Source organism: Thamnophis sirtalis, unplaced genomic scaffold, assembly GCF_051295495.1.
Source record: "Thamnophis sirtalis isolate CommonGarterSnake01/CBP01778 unplaced genomic scaffold, rThaSir2_p1.2 scaffold_10, whole genome shotgun sequence".
Lineage (NCBI taxonomy): Eukaryota > Metazoa > Chordata > Lepidosauria > Squamata > Natricidae > Thamnophis > Thamnophis sirtalis.
In genome coordinates, this window is record NW_028261390.1 from 69,257,038 (window position 1) to 69,269,347 (window position 12,310).

Here is a 12,310-nt window from a genome sequence, read left to right on the forward strand (position 1 = left end):
CCCTCCTCTGTCCTGCCCCCACTTTTGGCCCGGGAGCCAAAAAAGGTTCGCCATCACTGGCCTAGTATGTGAGTTCTTGATTGTAATTGGACTTTCATTTGAACAAGGATGGAGAATAGAATAGAATAGAGAATTAGAGTAGTTGAATAGAATAAAATAGAATAAAATAGAGAATTAGAGTACAGTTGAATAGAATACGGAATAGAATAGAATAGAATAGAGAATTAGAGTAGAGTTGAATAGAATAAGGAATAGAATAAAATAGAATAGAATAGAATAAGGAATAGAATAAAATAGAGAATTAGAGTAGAGTTGAATAGAATAAGGAATAGAATAAAATAGAATAAAATAGAGAATTAGAGTAGAGTTGAATAGAATAAGGAATGGAATAAGGAATAGAATAGAATAGAATAAGGAATAGAATAGAATAAAGCTGGAAGGGACCTTGGAGGTCTTGTAGTCCAGCCCCTAACTCAAGCAGGAGCACCTATACTATTTTAGGCAAGTGACTGTCTAGATTCTTCTTAAGAGCCTCTAGCGATGGAGTGTCCATGATTTTGGGAGGCAATTTCTGTTCCACCGAAAAGCTGACTTCTCCTCTTTTACAAAGTATTTGTGAGTCGTATTGATAATGTTGTCCTTGATTCTTTTTTTTTCTTTTTCTTTTTACTCTTTTCCTATTTCAGGTCGCACCGTTGTGCCTCGGAAGAGCTGGGGCTTGTGTGGTGACTGTCAAACTCTAGTAGCAAAACAATGGCCTCTTCTGTAGACTCTTTGGTGATTTCACATCAAATTATTAAAGCGTAAAACACGCCAGGTACTGTGTATCTCCGCAAGGCAAAGAGACTGATCTCAAATCTATTTGTATAAAGGATTTCTTTTTTTTAAAGGACCAATATTGTGCACTTTTAAAACACACACACACATCAGTAATGCAGTTTATGTACACGTCTATATGTCTTGGTAATGGAAATACATTACGGATAATATAGCATGTTTGAAGTACAGAAATCAGAAGGGGGAAAAAGGCACTCATTTTGATTGTTCTGGAGGCAGGAAAGGAACTTTTGTTGTTATTTGTCCTGTAGCCACAGATTTACAATTTATTTTATGTCCTTTTGCAAGATGCTTGTAATCTTCCTTTGTTCCAAATGCTTCTTTTATTATTTGCTTCTTCTCATTCTCCTCCTCCTCCTTCTCCATCTCCTTCTCCTCCTCCTTGACATGCTACAACAAACCACAAGCAAAGGAAATATCAAGTGTACTTCTGATTTGACAAATGCGGCACCTCTGATTGCCTATGTTGGTAGCCCTTGACTTACGACATTGAGCACAACATTTCTGTTGCCAAGTGGGGCATTTGTTCAGTGAGTTACGCTCCATTTGACAACTCTTTTTGCCGCAATTGTGAAGTGAATCTGCAGTTGTCAAGTGGGTAACACAGTTGTTAAGGGAATTGACCTTCCTTGTCAGAAGGTCACAAAAGGGAACCAAAGGACCCCGGGGACCCTGCAACCGTCATAAACATGAACCAGTTGCCAAGTGTCTAAATTTTGTTGGCAGCCCCTGCTTCACGGTGCCATGATGGCTGCCTCGTCTTCGGTATAGAGGTAAAAAACCCTGGATTCAGCTGGAGTGCCGCGTGACCCACATGGAGTCCCTTCTTATTAGTCACCCCTACAGTGTGACTTTAGCCCCTGGGTGGGCCCTCTGACGACAAAGATGAGGCACGGGGGTGCGGAGCCCCGTTCCCCTGCGTCGACCTGGCAGCGATGTCACCGGAAGTATCTCCAGGTGTCTAAATTTTGATCACATGACCGTGGCGATGCTGGACAGTCATAAGTGTGAAAAGTGGCCGTAAGTCCATTTTTCAGTGCCGTTGTAACTCTCAGCGGTCATTAAATGAACTGTTGTAAGTCAATGACAGCCTGTAGTTTTTTTCAGAGAGCTGCTGCACTCTTGAGCCGAGGTGGCGGGGTGGGTAGAGTGCAGTACTGCAGGCCACTTCAGCTGACTGCTAGATCATCAGTTCAGCGGTTCAAATCTCACCGGCTCAGGGTTGACTCAGCCTTCCATCCTTCCGAGGTGGGTGAAATGAGGACCCAGTTTGTGGGGGCAATATGCTGACTCTGTAAACCGCTTAGAGAGAGCTGAAAGCCCTATGAAGCGGTATATAAGTCTAACTGCTAACTGCTATTTTCTCTTTAAACTGAAGCCTTATTTTAATTCTTGTCTTACACTTGGGAATAGGTACGGAGGACATTTTTCAAGAGCTTTCCATCCCTGAGTACCCCCGGGTCTTGTTAGGAGGTTTTACATAGCCTAGAAATAATCCTGCATATCTTTCCGAACTGGGATTGTATTGTCACTTTATGGATCGCCACTTCCAAGACATTGCAGTAAAAGAAGAGTTGATGAGGTTGACTCAAAGTGGCTCAGATTATTATTATTATTCCAAAACATACCATGATTGTGGCTAACTTCAGCTGGCCCTAAATGAGACATTGCCACTGGTTTTATATAGGCATCGACAGAGTGTTATAATAACAAAATAATAATAATCGCGTTTGGTTCATTTCAGATGTTCAGTTACATTCCAAATCAAAGACTGATCGATTTCCTTAAGATCAAATTTCTGTAGCTCAATTATTTCATAGTGTTTAGCGATTCCCCTGTGGAATTTTCTTAAGGTTGATAGGTTACATGATTATGAAATATTTGGATGTTCCAACCTGCCCTTCGCTTTTTATATTTTCTTTGCTGGAGAGGAATTCACTGTCAATTAAATAAAAGGGGTTTATCAGGACAAGGACTCGACTTCATGCTGCTGGAGAAACCTGGGTCAGAACAGCTGGTTGTTTGGGTGCCCTGAAGCACACAGTCAAGGAAGATCCTGCAAAAAAAAATTGGAACGTGATAATGATACATCATTTTACAGTAGATTGTTGAGCTCCGAGAACACGTCCAGGTCAACTCCAAAATAACTGCCTAGGAATACAGGGGCTTTGATCGTGCACAAAAGAAATGGATGGTGGTCATGGAGCTTTACTCAGTCAGCAAAACGAATGGCAGCACGGTTAATATATTCTTGGTGTGCCGGATTTGGCCTAGAGCAGAGGGTTAAAACTTTGGCAACTTTTAAGACTTGTGGGCTTCAACTCCCAGAATTCCACAACTATCTTTGGATATCTACCCCCTCCCACGCATCTGGTCAGAGGTAAGACAAAAATGAAAGAAAGCAGCACTCATTAGCTGTCCAGATTCACTGGTGGAGAATAATAACACGGATCAAATCTCAGTTTGCATTTGCAGAAACCATTTTAGGCCTCTGTACGTTCAGAAAAAAATAGGGACTCAGTGGCTAAGACGCTGAGCTTATCAATCAGAAAGGTTGGCAGTACTGTGGTTCGAATCCCATAATGGAGTGAGCTCCCGTGACTTGTCCCAGCTTCTGCCAACCTAGCAGTTCGAAAGCACGTAAAAAATGCAAGTAGACAAATAGGAACCACCTTTGGTGGGAAGTTAACAGCGTTCTGTACATCTTTGGCGGCCACATGACCACGGAGACGTCTTTGGACAGCGCTGGCTCTTCAGCTTTGAAACAGAGAAGAGCATTGCCCCCTAGAGTCAGGAACAACTAGCACATATGTGCGAGGTGAACCTTTACCTATGTTCAGAAAAACAAATAACGAAGGAAAGGGAATGGATGATTGAGACTTTCTGCTTTTTTTACTTGCATCAACCTCTGACAGCATCAAAATAATAATAGCTTTGAATTTTAAAATCATAGCAGCCAAAGTAAGGTGTTGTCAACACCTCAGTGGCCACATGACCACGGAGACGTCTTCGGACAGCGCTGGCTCTTCGGCTTTGAAACACATGAGCACCGCCCCCTAGAATCGGGAATGACTAGCGCATATGTTACCTTTGCCTTTTATCTAAGAATGTGTTTTCTAACTTTCTAATTCAATCGTCCTGCAGCCGCCAGACATTCTCCATGCCATCCCACTCACTAAACCTTGATTTTATTGTGATGGGATTTCAGGCACGATTAGCATAAAATGAAACAGAGAAGGCAGAATTGAAATGTCTATGCAGATTCTCAGTCGTGTTTCTCCATTTCTGATCCAGGGAAATAGAATAATCTGTCTTTTCAATATTTCCCAGGATATTTCATTTTTCTAGGAGAAGGGGGTGGGTGCTAGCTTCCTACAATTTGTCCCTTTATTATTTCTCTATGGATTTAAGGAATCACTTTCCTCCCTGACAATCTTTTTAAATAGTTTGCCATTTAAAAACAAAATAGAAAGGACTTTTGATTGTGGGCTGTCAAGTCCACGTTGACGTTTGGATTTTCTCCAGGTTGGTTTATTTATTTATTCCTCATCCCACCTTTATTATTATTTTCTAAATAAATAACTCGAGGCATAGCTTTTCTCCATGGCTGGTGTTCCTTGAGAGCCCATTCATCTTGCAGCTGGCTGCCTTTTTCCTTCCTTCCACCCTGCCTGCCTGGGCCCTGTAGATTTCCCAAGAACGCTAGAGCTTTGCATGTACACTTGATAGCGTAATTTACTAGATGGTTGCATTTATACTTTATCCCTGGGATGAGAATTCATTGACTTCTCATACGCTAATGCAGTGTTTCTCAATCTTGGCCACTTGAAGATGTCCGGACTTCAACTTCCAGAATTCCCCAGCCAGCGAATGCTGGCTGGGGAATTCTGGGAGTTGAAGTCCGGACATCTTCAAGTGGCCAAGGTTGAGAAACACTGCGCTAATGTGACTTTTCCATTCTCATAACTCTTGAAGAAACACCACTCCGAAGGACGGTCGCCTCTTCCCTTTACTCCTTTTGATTATCTCTAGGGGCCGCCGTCTCCCGGGTGACGCCGACGCGAGTGCAGGCCAGGCGCCTGAACGCGCATGCGCACTCCCCTTTTACCGCCGCTCGGCCTCTGAGGGGAAAAAAAGATGCAGGTAAAGGCCGAGGCGGCGGCGGCGGCGGCTTTGTTCTGAAGCGGGATGCGGGCGGTTGAGGGGCTCCCTCCGGCCAGCCGTGGCCCGGTTTCCTCTGCCAGGAACGGACTCGGCGCTTTTCCTTCCCCTCTCGGGCGCCCGTGGCTTTCCCAGTTGGTTAGGACAGGCGGCTGTTCAACCGGTGGGGTTTGCTTCCTCCTGGAAGAACGGAGGGTGGGGGGGGGGAAAGAAACCTGTGGAACGCTTGCCTGCCTGCTCAGAGGCAGCTGGGGGAGAAGGAGCCTCCGTCGCTGAAAAGCCTGGACGGCCCTTTGCCTGGAACGATGTATCGGGGTGGGCTGGATGACCTCGCAGACCCCTTCCAGCTCTGTTAATTCTATTCGAGCCATCTCGGCCATTCCTCTTTCTCCCTTTGGCCTTCCATCTTTCCCAAGACATTCCTCCAAGGAGTCCTCTCTCCTCAGTCGTTAGATATAATAATAGTAATAATAATAGTAATAATAATAGTAATAATAATAATGACAGTAATAATAACAGTAATAATAATAATAATTAATAATAATTATTTAATAATATTAAAACAGCAACAAACTGGGGGGAACATCAGCCTGAAAAAGTCACTGAAAATCAGATGGTCAAGATCTTGTGGGATTTCCGTATACAAATGGACAAAATACTGGCGCATAATACACCAGACATCACACTGGTTGAGAAAAATAAGGTTACAATCATAGACATTGCAATACCAGGTGATAGCAGGGTCGACGAGAAGGAATATGAAAAATCGCAAGATACCAGGACTTAAAAATCGAAATTCAACGATTATGGCACAAACCAGCAGTGGTAATTCCAGTGGTAATCGGCACACTGGGTGCTATTCCAAAAGCACTGGAATTACATTTAAAACAGTTAAAAATTGACAAAATCACCATCAGTCAAATGCAAAAAGCCGCACTGCTGGGATCTGCACGTTACGACGTCCTAGGCCCCTGGGTGGGGCCCGACTAGTAACCAATGCCAAATCCGGCGAAACAACTGGCCGCTGTGATACAATTGTACAATAATAATAATAACAATAACAATAATAACAATAATACATTTTAAGAAGGTACTTGATTGATACCTAGGACGCTGGCAGCAACCCCTGTCAACCATTAGCACCAGTCAATGGTATTTGTGATGCATTTTTGAATGTTCAGTTAACTAAATTTCAGGTTTAATGAATAAAGTAAATAATAATAACCATTGTTAGGTAAGCTCCCTGTTGGGAGAAGCGTTGGGAGAGTTGTGTTGGAGAACACCCAAACCAGCATACAGAGACACCGCAGTTTAAATAGGCTTTTGATTTTGTGGAAATAGAGGCATCAGAGCCCATCAAACAGTCCAAGTCATACACGGATAAGACAGTCAGTCATCAATGCCTTTCAGTTAAGGGATAATCCAAATAACATAGTCCAGTATCATACAAACAGTTTGGCATTCAAAGTTTGCTAACAGTTGCAAAACTTACAGTAGCTCAAGGCACTCAGATCAGATCAGCCCAGCATCTAACAAACAGAGAGCTAACAGTCACTCTGGCTCCCTCTTATGGCCGATTGAGGAAAACAGCAACCAATCACATTTTACAGTATGGTTTAAAGAAACAGGTATAGCATTGTTACATGATTTATACATTGCCAACCCAACCGTTAGATTATATTCCTAACAACCATCATCATCATCTTGCCAACAGGAGAGACTGCTGCGAACTGGCCTTTATTAGAATTCTTTATTGGCCAAGTGTGATTGGACACACAAGGAATTTGCCTTTGGTACATATGCTCTCGATGTACATAAATAAAAATAAAATAGAATACATTGATCAAGAATCATAAGAAACAACCCTTAGTGGTCGTCAAGGTTACTAATAAGCTATCAAATTGTACTAGGAAACAAAAAACAATATAAATTGAAAGATACAATAGTCATAAGTGGGAGGAGATAGGTAATAGGAAGGAAGAGAAGAATAGTAATGCAGCCTTAGTAAATAGTTTGACAGTGGTGAGGGAATTATTTGTTTAGCAGAGTGAGGGCGGTCAGGAAAAAAACTGTCCTTGTGTCTAGTTGTCTTGGTGTGCAATGTGCAGTGTGCCCTATAGCAGTGATGGTGAACCTTTTTTGGCTCGCGTGCCATAAGTGGGGGGAGCAAAGGGGGATCATGTGTGGGCGTGCTGCACCCAAAATGCAACGCCCCCCCAGTGCGCATGCGCGCATGAGAGGCACCCATTTTTTGCATGCTTTGTTTGCCCTCCCCAGGCTCCAGAGGCTTTATAGGAGCTTGGGGAGGTCGCACACAACCTCCCCTGCCCTTTCGGAGGCCCTCCGGAAGCTTCAGGAAGCTTCCCTGGAGCCTCCAGAGGGCAAAAAAATGACTCTACGAGCAAACCGGAAGTCACTTCGCGTTCCCTGACAAATGGCTCCGCGTGCCACGTGTGGCACGCGTGCCATAGGTTCACCATCCCGGCCCTACAGCATCATTTTGAGGGTAGAAGTTGAAACAATTTATGTCCAGGATATGAGGGGTCTGTTCTGCAGATTGAAATAAAGCCTTTAAAAAAAACACCTTACACAAGTATATCCCAAAGGTGTTTCTTTTTTAGGAAACAACTGGACTTTCTTGTTTTTTTATTTTCTTTTGAAGACACTTCACTTCTCATCCCAGAAGCTTCTTCAGCTCTGACAGGAGGAATGGAAGGATTTCTATTTCTTGCAGACAGCTGGTCATTTGTGTCTTTTTAGAAGGTCGTTGAAACCCTTTGAGGTTTAGCTGTGTCCTCAGGGCCGCCTGAGTGGTGCTCTTGGTTCCTGTAGTCTGCAATTCCCCCTCCTCTGGAAATCCATTCCTACTCGCACACCGTTCAAAGGCTGTTCATCCAAAATTGTATAGCTCAAAGTCGGTAGAGATTCTTAGTCATCCAGGCCATGGAATAAAAATCCTTCTAGTCCCCACCATCCAGTCAGAGCTGAAGAGGCTTCTTGGATGAGAAACGAAACATCTTCAAAAGGAAAAACCAGAAAGTCCAGCAGCCTCCTGGGAAAAAAACACCCCTTTTGACCTGGAGGACCAAGAACCTCTGTAGACCAGTGTTTCTCAACCTTGACAACTTGAAGATGTCCGGACTTCAACTCCCAGAATTCCCCAGCCAGCATTCGCTGGCTGGGGAATTCTGGGAGTTGAAGTCCGGACATCTTCAAGTTGCTGGACATCTTCAAGTTGCCAAACACTGCTGTAGACTTACAAATGTATAATTGTCAATTTCCCTCCACAGCGTGTATTCACCCTGTCAGAGAAGGATGCGCCCAGTGCCCCTGTGCAATTTGCCTGGCAAAAAACCTTAGGAAACTACATTGCGGTTACAGGGTAAGATAAAAAAAGAGAAATGGATTAAAGATCCCAGGTGTCCGGATTTGACATTGCAGAAATGAAAGTTGCTTCCCAAGAGTTGCAAAAAATTTGTCACTGATTTTAGATGCGCGTGAAAAAAGGTTACTGTCATTTTTATGAACTTTTCTTTATGTGTTTAAAGGTACAGTCATACTGTCAAAGTCTTTGATCGCCATGGTCAAAAGAAGAATGAAATTATTTTACCGGGGTAAGTTTTAAATCTCAGTTGATGACCTTAGTATGATGATTGATGGTCTAAATTCAGTTGATGATCTAAATGTAAAAATCTCACTTGTGGATGATCTAAAACAGGTTTTGAAAATAAGGTATCTATCCAAATAGATTTTCTCCAGCTAGCGTGCCAATATCTTCATGTGTAGTTTGGGAACAGGTTATAAAATAAGTGTAAGGCAGTAGTGTTTATTAAAGAGCATCTGGATATTTTTGTCCTTTGATAGGAACTGCATCGCTATGGATTGGGATCAAGATGGAGATACTCTAGCAATTATTGCTGATAAATCCAGTGCTATTTATCTGTGGGATGCCAATACAAATAAAACCAGTTTGATGGATACTAGCATGAGGTAATTTATTTATCAAATTAATGTAATGTAATGTGATATAATAGCAATAGCACCTTGAGACAGTCAGGATTGAACTGCTGGTAGTTGGCAGAATTAGTCTGAAATGCTGCATTCTAACCATTGCGCCACCACAACTTAGCAATAGCACTTAGACTTATATACCGCTTCATAGTGCTTTACGGCCTTTTCTAAGCAGTTTACAGAGTCAGCCTCTTGCCCCCAACAATTTGGGTCCTCATTTTACCGACCTCGGAAGGATGGAAGGCTGAGTCAACCTTGAACCTGGTGAGATTCGAACTGTCAAATTGCAGGCAGCCAGCAGTCAGCAGAAGTAGCCTGCAGTACTGCATTCTAACCACTGTGCCACCACAGCGCTAGAATTATATAAATATATCAGGTAAATTATGTATTTAAGTGACATCAATCTGATTAACAGCTATAATATCTTAATCACACATTTTTAAGAACATTATTTTTAAAGGTAATGTAATGCCATGTATTTCAAGGGTGTCCTCATTTGATGTGTGTGTCCATCTCACTGCCATCTTGGGAATTTGATTATTCTCCATACGGAGTAGATTATCTGCAAGTTGGCATCTTCTGTGTGCCACTATGTTATGTAATTTGCATGAGGAATTACAAAAAACTTAACCAAAGAGATCTTCCAACAAAGATGTCTTCCTTGAATCCTAAAGATTTGCTGTTTGGTCCATGTTGCTAACGAAGAAGTGCTTCAAAAGAGTTTATCCTGCAAATAGCTATAATACAACCCAACATAACATTCATGCAAGTCTACCTGCGTAGACTTCCTCTTGTACCTCAAGGAGTTGGAGTTCAGCCTGTTTTTAAAATACTTTCCCTTCACCCTAGTCTTTTGTTGTCTTCATGGTTATGGATAATTTCTCCAAAGTCGTCTCCTGGGATTATTATCGTTTCTTCCATCTTATTTCACTTCTTCCTTCTCTCTTAGAAGACCAATTTTAAGCAAGGGTAATAACTGTATTTTTAAAGAATTTATCCAAATGCAAATGTTGTTTGAATTTGGTAATTTAAAGGTATGGGGTTTGACATGAGAGTCTTTTATTGTTCTATTTTCTCTTAATTTTATGAGTAGTTCATACCAAGAACTGTGGATAAATATTGTGCGCATAGTTTATGCTGCATTTTCTATTACTTTATTTATAATTGAATCATGCTAGTTACACGCTCTGATTTTGCTTGTTGTACTGTTTATTCCTCAAAAATAAAGTTGTAATCAGCTAAATATTGTTTAATTCAGCAGAGCTTATTTTTCTTTTCTTTTTATATTTCAGGGAGCCAATGTCTTTCTTGTGTTGGTCAAAAACTGAAGCCTTACTAGTTGCTGGAACAGCTAAAGGAAATGTACTAATATATAATCGCCAGACTTCCCGCAAGATTCCTATCCTTGGTCAGTAGTTTGAAAACTGTAGAGGGGTATTTTCTGAAGAGGGGGATTTAAAATGTAACAAGTTTAAGTCAGAAAAAAGCAAATGTGTTACCGATAGGAGAGGCTCAGGATTGAACTGTGGAGTTCTTGGTGTTCTCTGACCTGGGTGAGTTTTTTGCAGATATTTCATATCAAATGTGGGGTTTGCTACCAGACGCACTGATGAGGTTACCTATTTTGGAAATGAAACGTCTGTGAGTAAAAAGCCAAAATCAGCACAAAAACAAATGTGTGCAAGGGAGAAGTAATTTATATCCAATAGGTAAACAGCTCAAGAGGGCGGCTGCACATAAAAGTTGTGCTTTAAAACTGTTCACAATCGGTTCAGAAACAAAAACAGAAATAATTTATTCCCAAGTTATTTCAGCATTTCTTTCACCCAGAATGTTGTGGAATGTTCAGGCTGATATATAAATTGCATTTTTTCCCTTCCAGCATTTGGCCACTGGAATATCTCGATGGAGTCAATAAAAGTGGGGGCATTTCCTTTTCTAAAGCCAAGTTGGGAATTTATTTTTACCATCCTACAACAAATTGGCAGAGGCTAGCAATATTAAGATAGTTATCTTTTTCAGGTTATGTCTTTGGCTTAGTGTTTCCCCCCCAATCATTTTGGAATCTCTCTCTCATTCCTTTGTTTAAGTTTTATTAGTTAATTCTGTTGAAAGCTATTCCAAGCTTTTGAATTAAAAGGACGAATATCTTGATAATCATTTTTAGGCTGGTTCAGATCTTCGTTTTTGTAATCAACTTGGCATTTATCACAGGTCTTTTGCTTTTACAAGTCAAGAACATACTCAGTCCATATTTTGGAGACAAGACAGGTTTCTCCAGTATTTTCCTTGAGAACAGAATTTTAAGCATGGGGAAAAAAGCAGAATTTTACCCACAAAGTTAATTACTATCTAAATAATTATATAATTAATTTTACATTATATTTCATAATGTATTTCATTCATCTCCCAGGGCAATATCTGAAATACTTGTTATATAATTTTATATAATATTTTATAATATTTTAAAAAATTGCCTCATCTTCCTGGGCATTATCTGAAATACTAGTTATGTTTTTCTCCTTTCATGAATAAATACTCTGTTCTCACCTTTAGAAACAGCCCAATTTGGCCCTTGCGTTTGCTGGCTCCGTTGGGATATTTTTACTGATTTTTCTGCTTCTGTTGTAAATGAGATCTTGTGGTTTATTCGTCTTTTCTGCATGTCTTCTCATTCTAAAGCTGTTGAAAGCTTGGGCCATATTAAAGAGTTATTAAGAAGCAAAAAGTGAGACATGATAGCAGTCTTCCAATATCTCAGGGGCTGCCACAAAGAAGAGGGAGTCAAACTATTCTCCAAAGCACCTGAGGGCAGAACAAGAAGCAATGGGTGGAAACTAATCAAGGAGAGAAGCAACTTAGAACTGAGGAAAAATTTCCTGACAGTTAGAACAATTAATCAGTGGAACAGCTTGCCTCCAGAAGTTGTGAATGCCCCAACACTGGAAGTCTTTAGGAAGATGTTGGATAGCCATTTGTCTGAAAAGGTATAGGGTTTCCTGTCTAGGCAGGCGGTTGGACTTGAAGACCTCCAAGGTCCCTTCCAACTCTGCTATTGTATTGTATTGTAAAAAGTTGGGGATTTTTCTGCCTGTCTTCTTTTACCAGGCAAGCACACCAAACGGATCACCTGCGGTTGCTGGAGCAAAGAAAAATTAATTGCATTAGGCGGAGAAGACAAATTAATAACAATTAGCAACCATGAAGGAGACACTATCAGAGTGGTAATAAATTTATATTTTTGCTATGTGCAAGGGATGAAAAAAATTACAGGAAATCTTTTCACTTTTCCTCTGTTTAT

General features: G+C 41.2%; 2 protein-coding genes across 4 annotated transcripts in view; both read left to right on the plus strand.

Moving 5' to 3' along the window:
* KLHL5 (kelch like family member 5) overlaps window positions 1-1,921 on the plus strand; it is a 34,851-nt gene extending 32,930 nt beyond the window's left edge. For all 3 annotated transcript variants that reach the window (XM_087724812.1, XM_087724811.1, XM_087724810.1), the window contains one exon: window positions 687-1,921. In XM_087724812.1, coding sequence (XP_087580938.1) covers window positions 687-743 — 57 coding nt within the window. In that variant the 3' untranslated portion in view covers window positions 744-1,921. The remainder of the gene's footprint in view (window positions 1-686) is intronic.
* Window positions 1,922-4,905: 2,984 nt separating this feature from the next.
* WDR19 (WD repeat domain 19) overlaps window positions 4,906-12,310 on the plus strand; it is a 44,856-nt gene continuing 37,451 nt past the window's right edge. The window contains exons 1-6 of the mRNA XM_087724814.1: window positions 4,906-4,980; window positions 8,289-8,380; window positions 8,547-8,612; window positions 8,863-8,988; window positions 10,302-10,417; window positions 12,118-12,233. Coding sequence (XP_087580940.1) covers window positions 4,975-4,980; window positions 8,289-8,380; window positions 8,547-8,612; window positions 8,863-8,988; window positions 10,302-10,417; window positions 12,118-12,233 — 522 coding nt within the window. The 5' untranslated portion in view covers window positions 4,906-4,974. The remainder of the gene's footprint in view (window positions 4,981-8,288; window positions 8,381-8,546; window positions 8,613-8,862; window positions 8,989-10,301; window positions 10,418-12,117; window positions 12,234-12,310) is intronic.